Source organism: Aulonocara stuartgranti, assembly GCF_965226115.1.
Source record: "Aulonocara stuartgranti genome assembly, chromosome: 9".
In the NCBI taxonomy this organism is placed as follows: domain Eukaryota; kingdom Metazoa; phylum Chordata; class Actinopteri; order Cichliformes; family Cichlidae; genus Aulonocara; species Aulonocara stuartgranti.
In genome coordinates this window covers 30,964,913-30,991,799 of record NC_138960.1, presented here as the reverse complement: position 1 = coordinate 30,991,799, position 26,887 = coordinate 30,964,913, and the positions used below count along the sequence as shown (strand labels likewise).

Below are 26,887 nucleotides of genomic sequence, written 5' to 3'. Positions count from 1 at the left end.
TAAATGGTTTACCGTACATTTTACATTTGCAACCGCTAAATATAGAAAAATCTAAAGATGCTCATATACAACCAAGGTAGTGAATATTACTGATAAACAATGAGAAAATTTGACATACCATTTGAAAACAGACTAAACATATCATTTTCTCTATTCCTACAAAACAGCATAGATCCTGAGAATACAGCATGTGTCCATATATATGGCTGGTAATCCATGGAGGAATGAATAAACATGAAACAAAATATTACCTGCCCCTGACCTATCAACAGTAATGAGTCACTGGGTCCTGCCTTGGTGAAGGAAAGGACTCAGTGGAGTTTCTAATGCGCATGGTGTCGAAGATACAAGCTCTGCAGGAGTACTTCAATGTCCATCAGGAGTTCACTTTGGACTGGCAGGATCCCCTCTGCAGCAAAAAATGGACAAAGTTTGATCAGTGCTTGAGCACAATGCACAGAAATGAACAAAACGTGCTGCCAAAAACAGATCTAATGATAAATGATTTCTTAAGTGTAAAATATACAGTTCTTAAAGGATAGTTATTGTCAAAATGCAACTTGGGCTGTTTTTTTGGTTTTTTCTACTGTAAACGAGACAAACATATATCTAAAAGCATAAATACGACAAACGAGCCGTTTTTGAGATTGACCGTGATTTTGTTTTGTGGTCAATAGCCAGTGAATGGGAATACTAGGGGGCCGGGGCATAAATTTGAGCACATCAAAATCGATACAGTAAAAAAAACAGCCCAGGTTCCATTTTGGCAATAGTTATCCTTTAAATCTACTTATGTAAAAGTTATACATAGACAACGCAGCCCTAATCACAATCATAATTTGTTGGAAAACGTATTTAAGTTTCCTATTGATTTATCATAGAACTTGAACTTAATGGCAGAATGCATGGTGATGAGACCTATCATTCAATCTACATTTTATAGTGTATGAAACTGCTCACCTGGACATGAACCTGAGCTTGGCTGATTAAGATTAGTGTCTCCTGTCCATCTTTCTTTAGCAAAACTTGAATAATACCACTGCTTACCTCTTATTGAAACTTTGGGTGCAGACTTAATTGAAGAGCCTCGTATAAACAGGCAGAGTGTGATGTTTAGGGAAACCAAAGAATACAGGCGCCATCATTTCTGCCAGAAGACTCATGGGGTGCAACGAAGCTTTCATTGTGGACTGGCTAGATACCTTCTGCATTCAGAAAGAAAACAAGAAGGGCATACACCATAAACAATAATAACTGACAAAAATAATGAGACAAGAAATTAAAGTAACAAAATAAGTGCAAATCAAGTTTCCCTGTGTTGCAGTGTAGCTTTTCAACAATTTGATTTACGGTAAAACACATACCAAATATTTTCAGCCAAGGTTTGTTTCAATCTTTAGCATGTTTTTCCTGCCATTGTCTTGAAACTGTTTCATCTGTCTCTCTCATTTGATGCTGTTTACAAAAACAAAACAGCAATATTGTAAAGGGAAAAAGGAAAATGAATTTAATGGAGAAAAAAGATTATGACCTGAAATCTCACCATTTCCTGAGAGTCACAGTGTCAGGGTCCTGGGACTGGGCGACCCAGGATCCCTGAGCAGTCATGTATTATTATTATTATTATTATTATTATTATTATTATTATTATATGTATTTTGGTATTGCTGCTGCTCTCCTCCATGATTGTAGATGTGAGTGTGTGTGTTATGTCTGCGGGGATGCTTGGAGGATGGAGCTCAGCCACCTGCAGGCCTGAGGGGTGTGGCCCTGCGGAAGGACTGGCCACACCCGAAGCCACACACCTGCCGCTGATCAGGGCTCGTCGGGGGAGCTACTTAGGAGAGTCTTGGAGCTCCCACCGACGCGGGATCATTGCATGAGACTCCACGTTAGTCGTCCTGTTACAGAGTTTGTGTGTGTGTGTGTGTGTGTGTGTGTGTGTGTGTGTGTGTGTGTGTGTGTGTGTGCGTGCGCGTGTGTGCATGCCCATTCCCGCAGTTGTAAGTGTCCTGGCGGCTGCGTCTTTTGTTTCCCGCAGGAGGAGCGTGGAAGACACGGGAGCAGCGAGCACCGGGGGGTGCTGACACGGGAGCGGAGAGCACAGAAACACGGACTATTCACGGGGAGACACGACACGGGAGTCTGGGAGAACACGGGGATTTATTGTTACTTTCTACCATCACTGTAAATAAACGCACTGTTTATACACAGAGTACCGCGCCTGGGTCCTCCTTCCCCACTCCTTCCACGGTGTGCCATGCCATACCGTGACACACAGGTCCTTTGAGTATCCTTATGGTTTCTGCTCAAATTCAGTGTCTGAAAAGGGCAGGAACAAAACAAACCTTTTTAATCATAATAAAGACAAAATAAGATTTAGAGACAGACAACAAAGAAATGTGTAAAATATCTTCTTGAATCTGTTTACTTTACTAACCTTGAAAGAGACTCTTGGGTCTTAGCTGTGCCACCACCCTTAAGCCTTAAAACACATGCATCAGAAAACCAATGCAACAAAATTTCAGATGTCCTTCACTGACATTTTTATTGTCTTGAACATATTTTGACCTCCACACACTTGCTGCTAGTCAAATATATTGCTTTAATAAAGGCAAAACAAGCATCTAAAGCTTCTCCTGGCATTATGAAAAGAAGAAAGCCAAAACTGCTTAAGCTCTACACTTAAAGTCAACTAACAAATGTATATTAACCATTGTCAGGAAAACATGAATTTGACCAAGCACATAAGCTTGTGACATCACTTTTGCAGAAACGTACAGCTACAAAATGCTATAATAACAGTTAAAGTCAAGTAATGTTTGTAACAGACAGTGCTGTTTAAATTTCAATGTTAACAGTTCAGTGCAACACTTAACTTGTTTGCTAATTAGGGCAATACAAAATTCAAATAGTTTAAACTCTGTTGTATAGAATATAGAACATCTCTGAAACATCAAAAGTACAGTTCTCAGTAACAATCACTAGTTAGAGGGATTGTTTAAAGATGTATGGTCAAAACCTCTGAAAAGCATGCCTGTGATAACAGAAATCAGGTAAGAGCACAGTACTCAATATCAGCTGGGATAACTGAAAACATAAACAACACAGTAGTTCCCAGTCAAGGTACAGTTAAGCTGACTGTACCGATCTGTTCAAAATGTCTTTAAACGGTCTCTCGCCACTCGTGATCAGAGAGATCGGCGATGAGGGTGAGTACTCTTGGGTTCACATGCAGTGTCTTTTTCTTAGTTTTTTCAACTTTTGTTCCCTTCTCTGGGTTAATGTTGAAGAAACACCTTGATAAACACAATAATCCATAATAAAACACTATACAATGAAAAAAAAAAGGGAAAAGTAAAAGAATTACCTCTGAAGAAATTCAAGTGTGGAGCCAAGTTCCAGGGGATAGTGGATGTTCAGGCAGTAGTAGCTACCAAGCATAAGACAGATTGCAGAGATGAAGTCAGTATTTGGTCATTTACAACTTTGTGGTCAATGCTGAGCATGAACAGTCTCGATGCAAAGAAGGAGGATCCTTGGAATGAAATACAAGTGTAAAAAAATTTAACTGTAAAACCCCCTTTACTATTCAAATGTGTCTTAAAATAGTGAAAGTGCAGACATTTAATATAGCGTATCCTTGCATTAGCTTAGGTTCTGTGCACTTCTGTGCACACTGTACTGATTTTCAATTCACCACAAACAATGATACATGGTGTCACAGGCAGGCTTTCCACTTGGACTTCTTTTGCCAGACATGTTTCATCAACATAGTGGAAGAGGGTCTCCTCTTTTTCATCGAAATAGGAGGAGCATTATATCTTTCAGGTCTTCTGAGCAGCCCTTCAGCTGTCCCCTCTGCATTCGAAGCTTTATGACAGCCTCCAAGACACGCTTGCTCTTGTCTGCACAAGTGGCTTTCAGAAAGTCCAGAAGCCATTTTCCCTTCTTTTCCAGACTGGTGAGGAAAGTTTCTTTCAGCGGTACCCCAGTAAGTTCTTCAAAATGGACTGTCATTCCAATCGCCTGAAACAAAAAAGGCTACTCTTCTTTGAGGGTTTGCTGTTTATTGCTTTGCGCTGAGAGTAGTAGGTGCATTTCATTAGAGTTTTTACTTCTTCATGACTGAAGCTTGTCTGTTCACTGAGAATCTTCATACGTTCTTTCTTCTGCTGGGTTTCCAGTGTCTCACTGACTGGCAAAAACTTCATGTCCCACTTTATGCAGCCATATGTGTCTTGAACAGATGCTCGCTTTTCAGGTGTCACTTCATCAGTGTCATCTGATCCTCCCTGTTTGCGCTTCTGTAACACTGGTGAAGTAGACCTCTTCACATTTTCAATTCGAGCCTGAATCTGTTTTACCAAAGAGTGGTACCCCTGTCCTACCACATCCCCCTCTATGACATCCTGCAGTGACTTGGGATACATCGCAACCAGTTTTTTTGCAATTTCAGTCGAGGCTCTTCTACTTGGAGAGGCACAGGCTTTCATCATCTCCTTCACAATGATGCGGATCATCTCCCTCCGCAATCGAGGCGTTGGTTTTTTCTCTCTCTGAAGACACTGGATCAAGTCTTCTGGAAAATCTTCACTTGGAATTCTAAAGTTATCTACCCAGTCTAGAGAATATATTGGACTGGGTGAGGGGGAGGCAGAAAATGAGGAGCAAGAAGATAGAGACGATATGCTGGCCTGGCTTGAAATTTCCATATTTGGTGCTGTAAAACAATATCACAAACAATAGATTAATTGTACTTTTTGGACCTTGGCCAAAGCATAATAGAAAAAACAGAAAGCCCTTCGTGGCTATTGTGCAATGAAATCATAATACTTACTGGTTTGTTTCCAGGCAGCCAGCAGTTTTCTTGCCTGAACTGGTCTCAGGACAGAGTTCAGATCAGTCTCACTGATGAACTGCAAGTCCTCAGATGTCTCCACTCCTAATGATTGTAGTGCCTCCAGTACAATTTCAAGGATTAAGGCCGACAGGTCCGGCAGCACCTTAGTAATGGAACTCCTTATGCTGTCCCCCATTTCCGAGATGTCTGATAAAAGAATGTGAATAAAGGTCAATTTACACCAAGTGGTACCTTTGGTCTTAAAACATGAAGCTGATCTTGCTTGATACTACACTTTTATACAGTGTTTCGTAAGTACCAAACTAACAGCACCATTATTGTGACAGCACACTGTGTTTCAATGGAACCATTTGGTACCCATACTTCATGTAAGATGTTAATGGATAGAAATCAATTAAGTCAATGATGTTCACACACTGCATCTTTTCTTTTTCCTTTCTCACTGAGTGCAGATGATACTGAGAATGGTATTCTGTCACGTGCACCGACACCAGAAAATAAACACTGTCATTCTTAATCAAAATGAGAACTACTTCACCAAACTCAACAGAGTCAGAGCCCCCTGTGACAAGGAAGTGTCCTTTCTTGTACTGTGTTCCCTTGTACATCATTTCTACTGTGACCTTTGTATTGGTTTCAGTAAAGTCCAACATTTGAACTGCTTCTTGAATGGCTTTACTGTACAGCACTGAGTAAAATGGAGAACCATCTTTGACTTTCAAGACAGACTGACACAATGACCCTGCTGCAAGATAGGCTTGAAACATCTGATGTCTTTCAGAGAGTGTATGGCAGAGGTTTTTGAAATTTTTCAGATTTCTGGCACACTTCTTGAAATAACTGTGCTTACTTTCAAAGCGCATTGTCCATAATCTTATCAGTGGGCCAAATTTCAGAATCAGTGCTGGGTAATGGCGTAGAAAATGGTGTTTTGGTCTCAGGTTGCATTCTGGGAACAGAGCTTTTCTTGACTCTAAATATTCTTGAATAAGAATATCAAGATATGCTACCTGAGCCACTGAAATTTTCTGAGCACACACCATGTCTACAATATCTTTCAGCTGCAGAGTTAAGTTCCACACATCATCTGTGGGGTCTGTCACTGTGTCACCAACTATGAGAGGCAGCAATTGGAGGAAGTTCCAGTTCTGTATAGCCTGTCCTGAGAGTTTAGCTGCTTGAGGACTGACCTCAGATGGCTTTGTAGAAGCATCAGAGGCATGGTAACTAAACTGTTTGATGCGTCGGTTCAGAGTGGAGTAAGTGAACCATGCTTTTTTCTTTATGAAGTATTTCAGATACAGTGCCACATCATAAGCCAAAACTCCCTCAAAGATATCATGACCTAGACATGGTGGCAAGCCTGGCATACAAACGTTGAAGTATTTCAGTGAATTGAACTCTGACCTGAACTTCACTCCTTCGACGTCTGGTGTATTGTCAATCTGGAGGCGATCAACAGCAGAGTTGTAGTTCTCTTTGGTACGTTCTGGTCCACACAGATTTGGGTCAGCACCCTGAAATTCAGATTTCATTATCAGGCAGTACCTGCAGAACTTTGAAGAACTAAAGTTTTCAGTGAAGCCACCAATACAGTGAGAACCCAGATTATCACCAGCAATGCAAAACAAAGTTCCTTTGACTCTAGTTTCATCTGATGCAACAATCCCACTGTTCTCCAATTCTTTCAAGTCTGCCAGTAATTCAGAGAACACATTAGCATGACCAAACTCTTTAAAATCTTTCTCCCTGCACAGTAAGACAAGAGACATGTGATCTGTGTCTGAGCGTACATGAAGTGGCAAGTTTGCCACTGATGCATATACAGCTAATACCTTGTGTTTTGTCCTTGCAGAGCCTAAAGGGTTAGCGACTTCAAAGGCATCCTGGTAGAGTACTAGCTTGAGACATGATGGGTTTTGACCAAAAAAATCATTTGATTTAAACAGCTTACTATCACTTATGTCACACAGAAAATCAGCAGGAGGCTCAGTAGAGGGCTCTTCTGATTTCTGCCACAGATCAGACTCTAGCAGACATCTCAAAGTCTCTCTTAAAGGCACATAATAGGCAAACCTATCTTTTCTGTTTTCATCTCTCCCTAAAAATATTTTCTTTGGTTCCACATAGTTGAAGGCTTTTTTAAAGGTCTGAGCTCTGGAGTGCACTGTCCTCAATGGCCCGGTATGACATGCAGAAAAAAGATCATAGCTTTTGACAGACTCGCAGACTTTGTTGATGTCCTCCTCTGATAATGATGTGTCATCTTTTAACAGTGATGCAAGTTTACCCAAACTGTATGTCTGTCCCAACTCATGTATGTTCTGCATTTCCTCCACAATGTTCTGTTTGGTTGAAGCAGGCAGTAGAAACTGACCCTGCAATTTTAAGTAGAATAGTGAAACGTTTCTCAGAAAAAGATCACAGAATTCAGGGGGCATTTCCATGTTATCTTCATCTGTAATAGACTGTGCAGCAGGCTTGGAAATCAAGGGTACAAAGTCATCTGATGTGGTTGGAACAGATGATGATTGACATGCAGACTCTCTATATAAATCACCAATGCTGCTGTCTGAAAACTCTGTGTTTACGTGACGTGAGCAGTAAAAGATGATTTAACTATTTATTTGTTTTCACAGAAAATATTTATAATTTCAACATTTTATTACAGTAAAAAACAAAGTTTTATCCAGTCTCACAATTAACGGTTATTCAATCTATTTAATACAGTAAAAGGAAGTTTTTGGTTTTAAGCTCCATTACCGTTGGAATTTGACGGTGTTTTACTGTATATTTTACTGACTTTTGTTACAGTGTGGTCTGGTAACTTTATTAGTCACACTTTGGTAGCACCAGGTTGGATCTTCTTTTGCCTTCAGATCTTCTTTGAGTCATGATTTACATTCAACAACAAGCTGAAAACACTCCTCAGACATTTTGGTCCTTGTTGACATGACAACATGACACAGTTGCGGCAAATTATTTGGCTGCACATCAATCATGTGAAACTTCTGTTACACCACATCCTAAAGCTGCACCGTTGTATTTGAGTGCAGTGAAGTCATTGTGATGTTGAAGAAACCAGCTCCAGATGGTCAAAGCTTTGTGACATGACTTATCCTTCTTGGAGCAAATTCATCAGAAAATGGTACACAGAAACTGTGTTCAACATGCACACACCTCTGAACCTGGACAGCTGCACTAAAACAAATACACAGTTACAATATCTACACAGTGCTAGTCTATATAAGACAGTTTAGGGATCTGAGGCTGACTTTGTGCTTCTAGCTGGAGTCCAGCCTGTTTAATCAGAAGAAGACTGACTTGGGAAATAATGAACAGTAGATGGCAGTAACACACCACTGATGCATCTAGCCTGCCAAACCCAAAGAAGAAGAACATGGCAGCAAGATTTCGGAAAGATTCACTCACTTTTTAACAATCCCATCAAATATTGTAGATTATGATTGTAAGAGGCCTGTCTGAACTTAATATACAGATTTCATGCTGTAGTTAACTGTGTGATTTCTGATGGTTATGTTTAAGAGGTTTGTATTGAAAGTATTTTGTGATAGTTTATGGTGGGTCATGTGATTTGGGCGGTATTGATTGCTTATTTTAGGCACCTGTTCATGCAGTGTCAGTTGGAGCAGAGAGGATTGCTGAGTTTTTGGTTCTCTTGCGTGCTTCGCTTTAGTTTGTTTCTCTTAGTTTTCTTTTATTGATAAAGATTTAAGTTTCTTTTCTGTCTCAGTTAATCACTGTTTTGGGGGGAAGGTGTCAAAAAAAAGTATTCAGGTCCAGTCTCACCTTCTCAGCAACTTTTCATTTGATCCTGAAGTTGCTGACATTTGCCAACAAAAATCCATCTATGGAAGAACCTCAACATGGAGCATGGCATCAAGGATGGAGAGGATTAAAGTCAGCAGATATGGATCCAGACACGGAGGTAGGCCCTGGCTGTTAAATAATTGCTGAAGTGGAGTTAGAAGCTTCATTTACTGGTGGGTGTGCACAATAAGCTGCTGTTGTTAATTGAAAAGATTTGGCATGCATAGCCTGTTTGGGGCTGTTTGTCTGCAGTAGGATTGAATAAGCGTGGGCACAGGTGATTGTGTTTGTAATGAAATCGTGACACTGCTTTCTTCCTCCACAGTTGAACAGGGAGTCCAGTTTATGTATGCTGTGCAGTGTTGGGACTAACGCGTTATTAAGTAACGCGTTACAGTAACTACGTTATTATTGTGGTAACGAGCACGGTAACTAGTTATTATGCCAAAATCAGGAACGCGTTAGTCGTTACTGGGATTTAGATAGGCTCGTTACTTCGTGTGGTGGCTATCGCGGAGCTTCCACAGATTCAGTAACATTAGCAAGTGGTGGAGGCCAGCAGGTGGATGAGGGAAAAGAGAAGGAAAAGAGACCCGAGGCGGCCGCCGGTCCAAGTGTGAACTGAACTTCAGGTAAGAAGTTATGACCTGCAGTCTCTCTGGGTCAGATATGAACCAAGTTTAGTTTCGTTATTCTGACTTTTTCCGTACTGCGTGCTAGCTAGCATGACAGAGTTTCTATACAGCTGGGTGGGTGCTATGAAGTTAATGATGTTGAACTTTATTTTGTTCATAAGTTATTAGAGTTGCCAACCGTCCCGTCTGGTATTCAGAGAAAATATTACGCGTTTCTTATTGAGGTGAAAAGGAACAGTTTGTCCCGTAATTCAGCTACAATGAAAAAGGCACAAAGCTGGAGTTGTTGTGATATTTTGATACCATGGTAGCATTTACAGGATATTGTTTTATAGTGATATTATACAGGGAAACTGTTACTCAATAAGGCCCATTTACTAGTTGTGTTTCTCTTTCTCTGTGACCCAAGAATTAATGTGTAAGAATCACAGGCTGGTACCAAGGTTGAAAATACCACAGAGATCACTTCCTTACTCCCATCCTCCCTTCTTTATCTCTTAGAAAAAGGCTTGTTAAAGGCCAGGTGGTTTGTTTCAGAATTCACAAATGAAAGAACTCTGTATTCTGTGTCTAGGAGTGTATTTCGCTGGGATAATCATAAATTGTAGCTGAACTGATAAACTATACAAAGGATACTTCTTTGCTCAGAGGGCAGGAAGACGCTTCCTTATTTGGTCTGTACCGGTTTGAACTGAGAATCTGCTGACACACGAACCTTTTTCCTCTATATAAACTGTTGTCTGATGAATAAACCTTTGAGTTGATTTTGGGAAAGCAACCTGAAGCAGTCTGTTTCCTTGTTCTCCCAAGCTACTCCCGACGTCGTAACTAACCTGCTGAACGGCATACCTGAGTGTTACTTTGAATAATTTTGAATCTTATAGGGTAAAGACAAAACTCTGCTTATAGGTGCCCACGCCTCGGAGGAAACCCGATCCACGGATGACCCGGGACGGAGATTTCTTTCAGGAGTTATTCTGTGTCTTTACGCTGCACAGCTGCCTCTTCTTCTCTCATCCTCTCCCCCTCCCTCTCCCGTTTCTACTTCAATCATGAAAACTGATCAATGATCAGCTGATCGGCTCTCTTGTTTGTTTATCGCTCACTTTGCGCCAGAAAGAGGAAACCAGTGGATGTCGCGGTAAACAACAGCAGCACGTTTAAGCTTGATCAGCTGTTGTTAGAATTTATTTAATATTAATTTCTAGTATCAGCTGATGTTTGCTGGAGCCACAGCTGTAAAAGCTGCTGGTCATGATATGGTTTGGTTATCTGGTGAGAGGGAAACATGAAGATGAAACCAGGAGATGTCCTTACTGGATCATCAGAGCTGAACAGGTGATGGAGAAACAGGTTTACCTTTTAGGTGACATGAATGAGTTGAAGGGAAGTTATGAACTGTTTCTGAGAGACAAATAACACCAGGATCCTTTTTTAATGTAGCTGACAGCTGGTAACTGTGCAGGGGCGGGTCTAGGAAAGTGTTGCCAGGGGGGGCATGTAGGGCATTAACAGGGAGAGGGGGGCACAAAGAAATACTTTTCTTTCTTATTCTCATTTAAAATGTCTCGCTTTTAAAAAATAATTATCTGAATCTTACAACAAACGATTGATAGATTGATCCATATATACCATCAAAACAGTGAACATCACTGTCACAGCAGCGTTTGTTTTCATTCAAAGGCTTTATGATTTTTTTCCTATAATGGTGGGCCGGTCTCTAGTCAAAATGCCCGGGCCAATTTTCTGTCCCAGTCCAGCCCTGTATGCAGCTCATCTGCAGTCTGGTGTTGCCTACATCTTCCTATTCAGAAGGCAGAATTTCTGAGTTCTGAGTACAATCGAAAGCACCACGACTGCAGTTTTTGTGTTGGATGTAAAAGGCGCACATGACACTGTGACGTAGGCTAGAATCATGGCAGCGGTCAATGACGGTCCAGGCGTGGGATTTCTCTCGTGGAAATATGCACATTATCTTTTCCTTTCTATTGGTAGGTGGCACAGTGCACTGTGGCAAGTAAGCAAGCTAGAAGACTGGCAAAGTTATGGAAGCAACACATTAACAAGAGAATTCTGAGTAAAACCAAAGTTACTTTCCCTAGTAACTAGTTACTTTGAAAGTAACGAGTAACTTGAAGTAACTGAGTTACTTTTGAGAGAAGTAACTAGTAATGTAACTAAGTTACTATTTTAAAGTAACTTACCCAACACTGATGCTGTGCCACATCTGCCTGCTGAGTGGGGAGGTAAATGCATATTAGTTTTTTGTGGGGGAGAGTTGTTGTTGTTTTTGTGGGTTTTTTTCTTTTTTTAAATCTACTACTTGTTGTCAGTTTCTCTCCACAGCACCTCACAAAGAAGAGCTGCTCTACAGCCAAAGACTCTGGTCAGGAGAAGAGATTTTCCAGTGCCTACTCTCCTGGGTTCAGTGGGTGAAGTTGAACAGGTACATCCTAATGCAGTTTATGAACACATGACTGGTTATCATGTCTTCAACTCTCACTGAGCTGACATCAGTGTGGTTGTTGATACTGCAAAACAGGATGGTTTAAACAGATGCTTTGAAGCCTCAGCAACAAACCACCTGCTCCAGCAGAGATGCTTAAACCAGTTTTGTCTTTTTTAGTCTGTGAAGCTGCAAAAATGGCAGACTGGAAGACTCGGATGGATTTCATCAATCTGAATCTGAATCTCAACAGGTATGTACTCAGCATTGTTGCCCAGTGAGCAATGTTCAAGTGAAATCTGGTGGCAAATTGTAGGAATGCAGCCAACGTGCAGAGTGTTTGTGTGATGCTATTCTGTATAAGAGTGAGCAATTTAGCCATTATTTAATTACTTTTTTGGTATCATTCAATGTTCTAAAGTGACTTGTGCCAAAGCATAACAGTAAATATGCTGGCCCATGTGGACCATATAGTTATAATCATTCCTTCTTTCAGGTGAAGACTTGTTGTCAGAACTGAAGGAGGAAGTTTAGGAAAACCAGCACATGATGCAGATAAATTTCAGCACTGTGGCTCGACAGGAGCAGGTCCTGTCTTACCTGAACACCTTTGTCAGTGATGGAGCTTCCTGTTTGTATCCAAACACTGGGTCAGTTAAAGAGGGTGGGGGGGTAGAGAAAGGCCACTTCCTCCCTTGTGTTGGTGTAGCTGAAGTTGTGGAAGTTAAATATTGCACAGTGCTGTGCCAATATTTTCTCCTCTTGCCTTTGATGCAGTTTATCCATCTAGATTATTTTGGTATGGACAACCCACTTTTGTAGTTTTCTCTGAGCTCTGTGTCTCTGAAAAGTAACGTTTCCATCCTAAAGAAATCCAGACTGTGTTACAGATCTACTGACCTTGTAGGAATTCTTTTCTTTCCTCTGAACTACATCTGCTAACCATATCAGTGTCCTGGAGGAAGCACGTAAAGGCTTTGAACAAGAAGCTTGACTTCATGACAGGCTCCATGCTTCTTTGTAGTTGGCAGGTGTAGACACTGCACCAGATTTCTGAGTTTCAACAAATTCATGCATTTCAATAATATTTGGGACTAGAAAAGGTGGCAGTCAAGAAACAGGCAGTGCTTCATTTAACAAAGTCAATATTTACAGCAGAAAAGATGCAGGTCTAGATCATTGGCTTTAAATATTTATTAAAAACCCTGGACTAACCTCCAGCCTTAAAGTCTGTCATGTCAAGAAACATGAACAGAACATTTAAAATGGCTGTCAGATAAAATCCACAGCAAACCTGATATGCTGCCAGTGCCAGCTAGTTTCCATGTTGGAAAAACACAGATGTGGAAGTGCTTTAAATTTCTCTGAAAACCACCAGCATGTGGGTTCACAATCAGACCTCCACGCATCATATTTCTGCCATGTTGTTTTTGAGACCAGTATGGCAAAAATCCTCATCTTGAGGCTCCAGAATGAGAATTCACAAACAAAAGGGGCAGTAACAGCAGCTACAGCCATCTCTATGCTGTTAGCAAGGCTCTCCACTTTGTGTAGAAACTTGCACTGTGAAGTCCGGGGTTGTTTACATTCAATGCAATGCTGAAGACACTGGTGTTGCAATCATTGGAAGATGTAACAAAATGAAACGAAACACATTTTCATCTCTTAATGTTATATACAAATCTCTGATGGTGCTCTCTGATTTTCATTAGACTTGTTAACAATTAGAAGGAAACCCAACATTGAGAGTCTTAGGAAGATAATCACAGAGGCAGAAACTTTAAAACTGTATCATCTCAGGTTTCTTAAAATGAAGTATTCAAAGTCTGAGGTAGGGTTGTTATTTGAGGTATTCCTGGAAAATCTTTGAGGTCCATTTGAAAGCTCCAGATTCTTTAGATTGACTGTCTCATACTTTGATTGCGAATAGAGGATTGTAGCTCAAGTTAACATGGAAAGATAGAGGTCTAAAGTCTCTAAAACATTTGGATGTTCAGTCTCTGACAGAAGGTTTGGAGACATGTAGAAAGTTCAGTTTTGAATGGGTGAAACTAATATTTTATTCAGTTTCTCAAACACAAGGCAGATAATATTCTTCATGTACATTATTTTTTTTACAAATATTGGAACAATGAAATTAAACAAAACATTTTCATGAATTCATCTCTTAATGTTCTACACAACTTCTCATGGTGCTCTTATTTTCCAGTTTGTGTTTTGGATAGACTAAAATGTATTTACAATAGCCAGAGTTGACTGATTTCAAATATTTCTAAAATCCAATGGTTTAAAAATAAAGGTCCGAAAATTCACCCCGTTCCTTTTATTTACTGAAAGAGATCAAATCTGAGACTGTTATGTTGAGCTATAAAAGCAAGAATAGTAAAAAATTTAATACAAAAAAGCTGATATACATTAGTGTCTGTAATTAAAGGAGCATTAGCAGCTGGCAAGGCTCTCCACTTGCTCCTTCAAAACTTGTATTGTGAAGCCCGAATTTGTTTACATTCATACCAGTGTTTAAAACAACAGGGTTGAATTCATATCAGTTGTCCAGTGGCATCGACCAGCCAAACATCTGGTATGTTGTTGTTGTTTTTTTGTGGAGGGTCCATTGAGGTCCAGGCACAACCTTGCCCACAGGATGATGATAGGGGCCCTGATAATTTGCACCCTTTATGATTGAGTTTACCTCCAGGTGTTGGGTGTACTCCCTGAAACTGAATCACTGAAAGATGCAGAGTCAGTTCTTGTGTAATTATAGTCAATACATTTCACCAAATGCAATTAATTCCCAAGATAATGACTGAATTAAAAACAGTTCTGTTTAATAATTGGAGATACTGGCATGAAGTGGGACGCCCTGATTGAGATGCTGAGAATCTGGACTCCTCCTAAACTTTCTCCTTCTGTTTTGAACCAAGTCTTCACCTAAAGATGGAAGAAAACAGAAAATATTTAATGAGTACAATAGACCCAAAATTCAAAATGAATTCAGTTTCTCATGTTCTAGTAACCTTGAAAAACACTCACCTGTTTGTAGGTCAGTCCTGTCACCTCTGTCATCTCCCGTGGGTCATGGTAACATTTTTGGTTAAAGTGATGGACAAGAGGTTTTTATCTGGCTGTCTGAGAACAGCCCCCGGGTCCTTCCTTTGACCACCTGGGTCTTTTCTTCATTCTCTCACACAGTGCTTTTGACATTCTGGTTCTGTGGGACAGCAAAACTGTTCCTCTGTGACAGAGCTGGAAACAGCTTCAGCAGCCTCAAAGATGTTGTTCCTCGTCTCCTTATTGAGAGCACTCCCCACCCATGCAGTGAGCTCTGCCATGGGGAGACTTCCTTCAAGGCTGCTGCCAGAACTCCACAAGTCTATATGGTCCACATGGCTCAGCTCATCTGTGGTGCCATGACTCACTGTAGAAAAGCCAATTATACCAGGGTAAACTGCTGAGTGGATTTTAAGGCCTAGAGTTGGTGTAGGCAAGAATGCACAGGACTGAAAAAATCATTTTTCCCTCATTGATCCACATTCATTGATTCATCATTTAGAAAACTGGGGGGGAAAATAACACTTAGTGTTCCTAAAACTTTTCACCTTATTTTACTGAATATTCATCTTTGTCTGCAATTTATCATTTTAACCACTAATGTCTGAAAAAAAAGAGTGTAATCTCACAGACCTGTTTGTAGGATTGGGTGGCAGGTTCTCCATTTCTTTATACCAGTGATGTCAAAGTGATGCTGCAAGAGGTCGTTTATAAATTTGTAATCAGCTGTGTAAGATGGTACCCTGGTATCATCTGCATATTAACTCGCCTCCACATTTACTGTGGGAAATGGCCACTGATGTGTGAGTGGGTTTGTTTCACAACTGCTGTGAGCCAGTGGCTGTGATTGGGCTGGTTTCATTGAAGGCAGGTGTATTTGATTGCACTCTAGTCTAGTCTACTTATACTCCAGACTACAAGTACTGCTGTTAGTGATGGCCAAATGAAGCTTTCTGAAGTGTTGAAGCTTGTATTGGCCAAAAGTATGAAGAGCAGCTCGAATCTACAACTTTGAAATGAACTGCTTCATTATCATTGCCCAGTCACAGCTTCTGTTTAACATCATGTGATAATTCTGTCTGATATCAGGCTAACGTTGTGGTGCTTTGAACCTGTATTTTTCTCTGTGTGACACAATTTTGTCTGTTTCATGAATAAATGTGATGAATAAATTTGTTTAAACATGAACAATGGTGTGGTCTCCCTTTACTAGTGATTTAACATTTGTAAACATAACAGACCAAAAACATACAAGAATTTGCCTCCACTTAGACTTCTTCTGTTCTTTGGATTCATCATCAAACCATAAAGTGCTCTGCTGTGAGAATAATCTCTGAAGACTTGGTTTAACTACAATTGAATATAATAAACATACAATATTTGGGCCTTTGTAAAATTCAATCGCTAGTAAACTGATGATAAATAACATGGAAAAATATTTTTCTTTAATCCCTTGAACTGTTTTTATTTATTAAATAATGATGATGATATAGGAACCTCAATTGATTCAGCTAATAAAAGCGAGTCTCATCTCAAACCATTACCTGCTGGAAGGTGTACAGGACCTTAAAGATGCAATTTCTAAAAATGTATATTTTTCACCAAACAAAAAAGAATGAAATTCAATTATTTTGATTCCTGTTCAACTAATATTTGCATCACTTCTAACAGTTTTCCTGTAATATAAGTTCAAAGACGACAGTATTAAAAGTACAGAACTGTAATTTTGGTTGGACGTTGCTGTAATTGTCTCAGAAACTAGAATTGTGTGAGCTGTGGTCAATGACAAGTATTTTTATTGTCAATTGGGAAGAAATTGACCTCAGTGTGTTAAGGGTTTTTTTTTCTTTGTTGCTTCTTTTTGCTCTGTTTGTCTTCCTTTTCTTTTATAATAGAAACTGTGATCAAACTTTTATTTATATTCTGAAGAGAGTGACCTACCTGAGGTCACAGAGATCTTAACCACTGACTCTAACTTCCAAAATCTAGTCAGTTGTTCTTTGAGGCCCTGCACATGTTTTTGCCAAATTTGAAAAAAATCTCAGTGGCGTTCAAGAAAGCTTATTTTCAAAACATGCACCAGAATCATAATGTTACAGAGGTCTGATACGTAATCCCATCAGTCAGGGAGTAACAAGAGTTTGTTTGTTGTTTAAAATTGCTGCCTTTCTCCACTCTAACCCTGCTGCTGTTCTCCGCACTATAATCACTTCTTAACCTTCTCTGTGCTGCTGGTTCTTGGAACCATTTTGCTGGATCCTGACAGTATGCTGGCATGTTGATACACCTCTCCTGTTTTGAGAGGAGGAGAGGTTTTAGTTCCAAAAGATGAAGAGCAAACTCCAGATGTATCACAATGTGCAAATAAAGCAGCACCCTTTGTCTTCCTCCTGCTGTTGTTTATTAGGTTGGTCCTGACATCGTGTTTTAAGTCTTATTTGTGTTTTGTTTGTTCTTTTCATCAGTTTGGAAACTTTTCCCTTCAACATTGTTATATCCTGCTGCCATTTGGTTTTACTACGTCTCTTCCTAAATAGAAGTTGCATCAGTGATAGCAGAGATATCTAAACAACCTCTGCATGTTCCATGGGAATTTCTAAGCCTGCACTTATTCCAGTGTTGAATACTCAAGTGTCAATTTAAAATTCTTTGGTTTTGTGGTTCCTTTGAAGTGGTTTTATTTAGGATCCTTATTACTCTTTTTTGCTCAAAACATGGGTGTGTGTATTATAGGTGACTGATATATCCATAATGTGGAGTATCCACAATAGTTTGTGATGTATTATCACCCCACTAAGTTTTATTTCAGATATTTTATTTTAATTCTGTTATTTGTCATCAGGAGTTTTGTTTTGCTCAGATTGAGTGTTAATTGATTATAGAAAAAACAAGTCTTCAATTTTTTTAAACCCTTTTTTTCAGTTCATTCAGAAGTTGTTCCAAGTTACTTCCACAATAACTTTGTATCATCTGCAAACAATATCACTTCTGTGTCTTTGAAATTACTTCAAATTAAGACATGTTAACACAAACACATTTAAAAAATAAAAACCTTACCCATTTATCTCTCATGGCCCTGGTGCCATCTGTCTGCATTGACTTGATAATTAATCAGAGGTAGCAGGGTGTGATACAGGAACTCTAAAAAGACACATTAGCGTATGTTTGGTGGTCACTGGCTGAACTGGGTACGTCTCTAACTCTGAATGAGCCAGAGGAGGCCAGGTGCATGTGTCTGTGGGTTTATGATGGGCGTTGGTGTAGATCGTTAGCCTTGCTATTGTTGACGTTGACTTATGGCTCCGAAAGACTTGGTCGTTGTGTCCTTGGCAAGACACTTCACCCGTTGCCTACTGATGGTGGTCAGTGGCGCCAGTGTCCGGCAGCCTCGCCTCTGTCAGTGCGCCCCAGGGCAGCTGTGGCTACAATGTAGCTTGCCATCACCAGTGTGTGAATGTGTGTGTGTGAACGTGTGGATGACTGGATGTATAAAGCGCTTTGGGGTCCTTAAGAACTAAGTAAAGTGCTATACAAATACAGGCCATTTATGTGGGTGTTTTAATTTCAGAGACTTTTACAATGTAGAGGTGCATTTCAAAGAAGGTGAAACTAATATCATTGTGATATTCAGTGTCATATTTTTTAATAGTTTACCTGAGTGTGAAAACCTTGGTTTGGCCTCTAAAAGCTGCTGTGGGGGTTTACACAGAGGCGCAACTGAACACCTGCAGGTCAAATTAGTGTGAGGATGCATTTGCAAAAATGCTCTGTGAGTGGAAAGTTCTTTGGGTGATCTAATACTGCGTTAATTAATGCAAACATGGAATCAGTTCATTTCAGTAATTAGCTGCTAAGTGCTGCTCAAACATGAGCACACCAGTGAGGGAAACAATTCCTATATTAAAATGTTAATAAAAGTAATAAAAGATACTTTGCAGCTGAGGAAAACCTTTGTTACTCTGAGAAATACATCAAGTCCATCTTGTTCCAATTTACTGTAGACTTATTTACAAGGAGTCACCAGCCCCTCACCCCACACTTCAAGCCCGCTTGAGTAGAAATTCTGTACCCAGGTTGGAGATCACACTGTCATTTCTTGAAGTATCAGTGATTAAAATATAAAATTTCAGGCATTAAGTGTTTCATATTTTATAAAGTGTGAGCTGGAAGGATTTGGTAAAGCTCATTTGTACGGCTGCTTTCTAACTGTACTTTCTTTTTTCAGACCTGAGAAACAGCATTTTAAATGATGCCAGTTGGTAGAAACAGCCTGACTGCTTGTAAAGAGACTCACAAAAGAAGAAGCTCAACCCCCCCACATTCCTGCCCACACCCACAAACCTCCTTAAAAGCCCAGAATTACTCTTAAGTCCTAAGTCTGTCAGTCTTAAGTCACCTTCCTGCCTGGTTTGGAGCTCTTTCATCAGAGATACTTTCTCCAGTTTTCCTGTTTTAATCACTGGGATTTCAAAGATGGAAGATTATGGGATGCACTTTTCTCCAGGTATGTACTCAGCATTGTTGACTGGTGAGCTAATATGAACAGAGTTGGCTAACTTCTAAGACAACGTGCAAAAATACTCTTTTACTCTGTGTTTTAAGTCCAGATGGCAGAAGTCACCATTTCTCCCTCCACAGTTGAACAGAGTCCACTTTAAATTCTTTTTGGTTTTAAAGAATCTACAAATATCCGACTTATTTTTTTTTTTTCTCTACTTTGTGGGAACCTTTTGTGTTTAAGATTCATTGTGTTGATGCTCAGTCATCAGGTAAGTAAATCCCTGAAGCTTGATTCAGTTCACCTGGATGTAATGTTTTCAATGGGAGAAATGTTTTGTGACTTCTTCAGTCTGAGACCTTTTGGGATTTAAGACTCATAATTTAACCTTTGTTTATTATTTCTGTTACAAAGTCAGTCGTGCCAAAACATATCAGCAACTGACTCATGTGGACCATATAGACTTGTTCTTAATTGTTCTTGTTCTTAAAATAATTACCCCCAGGGATCAATAAAGTATTCTGATTCTTACTTTGCCTCTGTCTCTTTACCCTCACAGACTCGTGGAGTTCAGGCAGCAGCCCTGAAGGGAGTCTTTCCTTGGAAGAACTCGCTACATGGGCAGAGACTGCTCTAAAAATGGAGATGAGCAACAAAACTACCTCTGAGGCTGTTTTCATCTGTGGTTCAGTTTCAGGGAGAGGGACAGCCCCCACGCAGGGAGTCGTATACCCAGCACCTAGAGATGATCACAAATGGTCCAAATTATCACGCCCCCTATCATCATTCTGTGGGCAATTTTGCAGCTGGACGTCAATGGACCTTCCCCACCTCACCCCAGATGTTTGGCTGGTCGATCCCACCAGGCAACTGACATTATGATTGCAACACCAGTGTCTTCAGCACTGCATAGAATGTGAACAACCCCGGACTTCACAGTTTTTACAGAGAAAGCGGAGAGCCTTGCTAACAGCTAAAGATGGCTGTAGCTACTGTTACATCTCTCTTTTATTTCTCAACTATCATTCTGAAGCCTTAAGATGGGTATTTCTGATATACTGGACGCTAATGTTATTTTTTTTATGTTTTCATTTTAATGTAAAGTTATTTAAAAGTTAACACAGAGGCAGGTTTGATAAAACTCAGTGAACTTCTTCGTCATTTACACTTTTACAAAACCAGGAAAAATTAGCTTGGTCATAGTTGGTGGGGTAGATTAAGGCTTGTGTGAGTGATTGATAAAGTCCACTTTTTATATGGTGTAACTGTTGTAAAGTCAACATGAATCTGTAATGATTTTTCTTCCAATAAATGAGGACTTTGCTAAAACAAAATACTTTCTCCATGCGTCATTTTTATTGAGTCTCAAACATATTTGGTGTTAAAAAGTGTAATGAAATCTCATGTTTGGTTTCTTGTCACAGGTGGGTGTGTGCTTTCTCCTTCACACATCAGCCAAGGTGGAGAGCCTTACAACAGTTAATGTTCAATATCACAGATATTGTAAATAGTAGCTAGTATCAATGACTGAGCTGACAGGATATCAGGATTCTGATCTGTTCTGTTTTCTGTACTTTTAGTAAATGGTAGGTATGGGGTGAATATTAGGCAGTGTTGGGCAAGTTACTTTGAAAAAGTAATTCAATTATAGTTACTAGTTAGTTCTTCAAAAAAGTAATTGAGTTAGTAACTGACTTACAATATTCTAAAAGTAATTAATTACTTGAAAAGTAACCATTGCGTTACTTTAAAAAAAAAAGAAAGTTTAACCCTCTGGGGTCCAGGGTATAATTGGCCGTTTAAAAACTATTTACTTTGCCTTGTTTGGTATCATTCTTTTCAGCACAACCTCACGTGCCTGAATTTACAGTCATGTTTTCATTTTGACATACTGTATTAACACAATTGATCCAAAATCAGACAAAAAACAGAGTAGAAAAGTTATATTTTTTACTGTAACAACCACAAACATCTTTAATGAATCATATTTCATAACTTTAAATGCAAATATTAATTGTCAAGTTTAAAATCCTTTGAACAAGTTTTGCAAACAACAAAGTTATTTGCATCCATTTACCTTTTACCCTTTTTTTTTTAAATAACCATTTCAAACTATTTACAGAACAATCAGCTGTTCTGCCTTCAATTAAGATGCCACACAAATTATTTGTGCCACTCCAAAATATAATTTCTGTCCACATAAAGGAAACATCACAGCCTGATACCTGCAGGTCTGACGGCAGCGGGTGTATCACTCCTTTTTCCACCTGGAGACAGCAGTCGCCGCATTGTTCTGACACACAACACAAAACTATCCACAACACTACACGCTGGTCGTGTCCAAATTCATGGGCTGCATCCTCCTGAGGACACGGCCTTCGCTGTCTACGTGGGCCGGATTCTCAGAAGGTCGGGTAGGCCGGAAGTAAACGGCTGGGGAAATTGGACGGTCTAGCCTTCTGATTAGCGTCACCGCTATCTCGGTGGAGTTTAATAAACTCAGCCGTCTGCTCCTTGCTATCTAAAATATAACCGGACACTGGCGTAAATTCTCGACCATCTCATACTTCTGTTTAATCAGTTTTCTGTTTGACGTTTATTCAGCTGTGTAAAAACCAAGGAGGAACCCACCCGGGGGATTAATAAAGTTTTATTTTATCTAATTTAATTTACTTTAATCTCAGCCAAACCGATTGACTCACGAACAAATAAAACACTGAAAAAAGCCCAACAATAACATTTTTAGTTTGTCTAAGTGACTTGTATATAGAGATTGAAAATGTGACGTCATTCAGGGGTAAAACCGCAAAGAATTCTGGGAACTCGTGGCAAGAGGTACTAGCGCACGCAGGCTTTCAATTGAAATCAGTTATACAGCGATAAAAAGAAACACAAAAATGGCAAGAAGCTGTTGTATTATTAACTGCAATAGCCGGTCGCATGACAGCCACGGGAAGCCGACGGGTAAAGAGATCGGTTGTTATCGGATTACGTCGTTGAAGAGAAATTGTTCGAGCCATGTTTCCGAAGTAACAAAGAGGCGATGGGTGGCCTGGATTGCAGCCATTCAAAGATCAAATATAACGTCCCAGAACACTCCAGCTCACAGGTTAGTCTGCTCCAAACATTTCCACAAAGATCAGTCTGCTGTTGTAGTTAATACGTCATTTTTCTTAACATAATTGGTGATACAGGTTACAAGCAAGTCTGGCACTGAACAGAAATTGTCGCGCTATGCTCCTTTGTTTATTGTGCATAAATAGTGAATTGTCCTGACACAATATTGCGTTTCGCTTCTGTTATTATGGTACATTGACAAAAACATATACTTTTATTCACAGGATAAAACAGTTGTTTTGTATCACTAATTGCCCAGTACGATTACAGCATACAGTATTATTGTCACTGCTACATTTCTGTGATGCTACCAGAAATTATTTCCACTACTAATTAATTACCATTGAGCTCAAAGGTCCTATTAATAAACGGTTAACGAATGTGTATTTATGACGACGATTTGTGAGACTGGTAAACTTATGATAGGTACGATGGTCTTTACTTTCTACACGGTGCATTTCAAGGTCCTGCACCCATCCGTCGGTAAACTGTACCTGGGCTTGTTGCAGTGACCTGAAGTTACTAAACTTCATGAGTGTATGCACTCACTCCAAGAACCGTATGATTATAAATATGAGCGTGGTGAAAGTTGGGCAGCACGCTAACGTATTTTGTCCCTCTGTAAGGGTCTAACCCTTTCACTCCTTTGATTTTTTTTCCTCTTTTCTTTGACTTTTCATCAAGTCTGTCTTTGTACGAACCGGCATTGTTCTCCTTCGTTTTGTACATACCTTTTTGGGGGGCAAAGAAAAAGCAAGAATTTATTGGAACCGAAGAATGAACGTTTTGCGGTGCTGCAAATGCTTGCATTTGATGCGGTACTTGGATTGTTTTGCCACGAGTTCCCGGCATGCAATGCGCGAAAGTCACGTGGTCTGTCAATCTCTATTACGTTTAACCTGAGTAGCGAAACTCCGATCTGAAACTGATGTGCCGTTCTCGGCGGCTTCAGTGACTCTCGAGCTCCCGGCTAGCTATCGAGCTGGTGGGTAGCAGACGTCTCCGAAAACGTCGAAGCACTTTTGCAAATATGCGATATCTTGATAAACGGAGCAGATATTTGATGTTTACACAACTACTTTCTCGCCTGAAAATATGTTAAAAGTTTATTTTGTGACCCAGAAAGATTAGTGAGAGTAATTTTAAAACTTAGTAGCGGCTGCCATTGTTGAAAACTGGAGTTTGGCTGGGCCGCGCTATGAATTCTGGGATATGGTGGGCCACGAAGGACACACCCGACCCATCCTTCAAATTCGGGGAAAAGAAGGACGCATTTGTCGGCTGCATTCGGAGGAGTCTACGAATTTGGACAGCCTTTGGCGCGTCGCTGTGACGTAATCGGTCTACAAATGCAGCCTCAGGAGGATGCAGCCCATGAATTTGGACACGACCACTAACTACACAAGACAACACATTAACTACACACTCCAAACACGCTAAACGTCACAAATCTCTCACATCTCAAAACTCGCGCTCTCTCTTTTTCTGCTGTCTCTCTCTGTCTCTCTCTCGCCATCACTCATAAAACTTCCCCTGGTTTTTTGGGGGTTTTTTGCTCATAAGCAGAGTGTGCTTGCTAGCGCTAACATGACGAAACTATTGAGGAAAAAAAAACGCCGCGTATATATTGTTTATCATGACTCTGGTTTTACGTGGCCTATCAACACAATTTAAAACTGTTATATATCACCTAGTTGCTTTGTCTTTAAGTGGTCATGTGATTGACTTACCACGACTACTTTATTCTTCCTCAGTCAAACAGCAGCACTCATGTGATTGTTTTTGCCCCCTTAGCTCCAGGTGTTGTGCTAGACAGTGATCGTGATTGCCGTCCGCGGGGGCGCGCAGCTGCTTAAAGCTGTAGCGTCCAGATTAGGCTACTTCCGTGCAACTGATATAAGATGCGGTAAGCTGAACACAGCTTCAACCGTCTGTTTGATGAAAAATAGTAACGGACCGCATTTTCTTGTTAGTAGCTGTAACGGCGTTGTAACGATAGGAATAGTAATTAGTTAGATTACTCGTTACTGAAAAAAGTAACGCCGTTACTTGTAACTCCGTCATTCCCATCACTGATATTAGGCCCTTTATCTTAAAACCTGTTGATTTGAGAAATATTAGAATTCAATAGAATCTGTGGCTTCTGGAAATACCTTCATGTGTGCTCAATCATCCAGGTAAGGACATCCCAAAAAGTCAATTCTGTTCATCTAAACGTAGCATTTTCAGTACAACAAACGTTTACAGAAAAACGTACAGGTCAGTGGCCACTCTTTCAGTGATGAGGACGTACACATTAATGGTCATTGAGCTCTTGTGTCAGGGAACTCCAGTGTGGGTACTGGTGGCTTTTATGATTTGATCTTTGTAGTCATTTAACTTCCTGTCCCCTCTTAGTTTCTCCATGACCAGAGCTTCTAGATACAGGCATAAACACAAACATGAAGCTTAAAGCTGCCTTACCTTTTCTTCAATGGCCGGCCAGCTGGTTATGGTCCGTTCTGTCTATGGGATGAGTATTGATAAGATTGTCACGATTCCGATTCCATTTTCGATTCTGTTTAACGATTCGATTTGTCGAGGAAAACCTGTTATTTTATTGTTACTTGGTTATCATTTACAGGCACTGTCATTATTTCATCATTACTTCATTAGTCTGTATTACTTATCTTCAGTTTATCATGTATCATTTATTGTTTATTTCAGAGCACGTAGGATAAAACCCATTCTAGATGTAATACTCTATCATGTGGCGAAAGCACCTCTCGAGCTAGAGGGTCCAGTTGGGCCTCCTGCAGTCTCTTGCAGGCTTACACAAACATGCACATACACGTTCACATACACACTTATTAAGGAAAGGGAGGTCGTCTCAGGACATGCTCCCTGTTGGACATACACTCACAAAATACACACTCATGAACACACTATTGGTTAAGTTCCCAGAAAGCATGAGTGGAAACATCTGGAACATGTTGTTGTTCATAGCCATAGAAGGACATAGAAGGAGATAGGGGAATGTTTCTGAATTCTTCTGACGTCATAATGACTATAAACTTTTTTTTTTTTTAAAGGAGAACACTAAGGTTGATTAGCTTAGAACTTTGGTTTACATCTACATTTACATCTTTTACAAATTTAGGAGTAACATGGCCCTACAAACCCAACAGTGAGACTTCAATGGGGTGTCACAGGGTCCCCGGGAAAAAATTGTAAATGTAAAATAATGAAATAAATATTCTTCTGTAGCAATAACAAAGTATAACATAAATTATTCTGTAGCAATTACACAAGAATATCCAGTAATGTCCCTGCCTACAATTAAACACATTCACTTACCAAAAATCGGGGGCATCTGCTGTGGCAAATGGGTGCAAGGCTTTGACCACAAACTCAGTCACTGCTCGGTGACATTCGTCTATCCTGGCCTGAAAGGAGACGCTACCGGTAGACTGCAGCGAGAACTGCCAGCATCTGATCCAGCCAGACTCTGTCTCTCTCATCACGGTCACCTAAATGCACAGTAATGGCAGGTTTTGTAATAAGGCAGATCGCGCTAACATAATATGCACTGTTAGTTGATTATTTACCTGCCGCATTAACGGGAGAGGACGTGCAAACGTTACTGCTGCTGCTGGGTTGAGATTCACGAGTCCGGAGCGGAATTAAAAACACAACATTCATTTAAGGTTATCGCGTGTTTTGTGAGCAAATGCTTTTGCATATTCGTAGTGTTTCCTCCCTTAAATGAAATATCTACTTGGCAAGTATTGCAAGTTGCCCTGTTGTCATCCGTTCTCGTAAAGTATAATCAAACTTTTTAGCGTTTGAGCCGCCATGTTTCCTGCCAGGTAAATGACGCTCCGCAACGTGGTGACGTCATTCGGGGCGACTGGAATCATTAAGGAAATCGTTTGCAAAAATGGCAAACAATTCCAAGGAATTGAAACAGTAGGAACCGGTTCTCAACAAGAAGTTTTCGATACCCATCCCTAGTTCTGTCACATCCAAAGGCGTCTCCTGGATCCTGTTTTCTCCTGGCTGGTTCCTGTTTTGGGCTGAGGTGTCCATAACCCTGCTCGCCACTGATTTTTGCGTCTTGGGAGTCGTTGAATAAACCTTTTGAATTTCCACACATTAACGTGGGCTACACAGACAACTTCTACTCAGGCTCCAGCTCCAACAAGGGTGGCTCTGATAAATGTGAGGTTTTAGCAAATAAAGAGTTCATTATAAACAATTTTTTTTCTTCCAGTGGATTGGATCTCCTGTTTGTGACTGAGACACAGATGAGAGTGGGTGAGCCTAGCTTTATTTCTGAACTGTTACCCTCCGACTGCTCATTTCTTAATGCTCCAAGGAGATCAGGTAGAGGAGGAGGAATATTGACTGTTTTTAAGAAAAGAACTTTCACTACAAACAACTCCATGTACTGGTTTCCCCTCCAG

General features: G+C 40.1%; 1 protein-coding gene and 1 long non-coding RNA gene across 5 annotated transcripts; one reads left to right on the top strand and one right to left on the bottom strand.

Annotated features, from left to right (window-relative positions):
* LOC309713812 (uncharacterized protein) lies at positions 1-25,017 on the bottom strand. Of its 3 annotated transcripts, none has more exons than XM_082545681.1 (7): positions 24,906-25,017; positions 4,841-5,050; positions 3,371-4,723; positions 2,441-2,485; positions 2,202-2,322; positions 1,048-1,205; positions 1-409 (listed from the first exon to the last, which is right to left on the bottom strand). In XM_082545681.1, the coding sequence occupies exons 2-3, from the start codon at positions 5,037-5,039 to the stop codon at positions 4,017-4,019; spliced, it is 906 nt and encodes a 301-aa protein (XP_082401807.1). In that variant the 5' UTR covers positions 5,040-5,050; positions 24,906-25,017; the 3' UTR covers positions 1-409; positions 1,048-1,205; positions 2,202-2,322; positions 2,441-2,485; positions 3,371-4,016. The 3 variants fall into 3 exon arrangements, with proteins under 3 accessions (XP_082401807.1, XP_082401805.1, XP_082401806.1); XM_082545679.1 differs by lacking the exon at positions 24,906-25,017 and adding an exon at positions 6,272-7,567; XM_082545680.1 differs by lacking the exon at positions 24,906-25,017 and adding an exon at positions 7,290-7,567 and having other exon boundaries at positions 4,841-6,137.
* On the top strand, positions 8,149-21,076 carry LOC309713821. 2 transcript variants are annotated; one of them, XR_014278693.1, is made up of 5 exons: positions 8,149-8,813; positions 11,664-11,776; positions 11,957-12,029; positions 12,273-19,331; positions 19,885-21,076. It is a non-coding gene; the product is annotated as an uncharacterized lncRNA (long non-coding RNA). The 2 variants fall into 2 exon arrangements; XR_014278694.1 differs by having other exon boundaries at positions 8,150-8,813; positions 12,273-21,076.
* Positions 25,018-26,887: the final 1,870 nt, after the last annotated feature.

Coding starts and splice junctions, on each gene's coding strand:
- LOC309713812 (XM_082545681.1), bottom strand. CDS start 5,039: ATGGGGGACAGCATAAGGAGTTCCATTACTAAGGTGCTGCCGGACCTG. Junction 4,724..4,840: donor GGCTGCCTGGAAACAAACCA/GTAAGTATTATG, acceptor ATTGTTTTACAG/CACCAAATATGGAAATTTCA.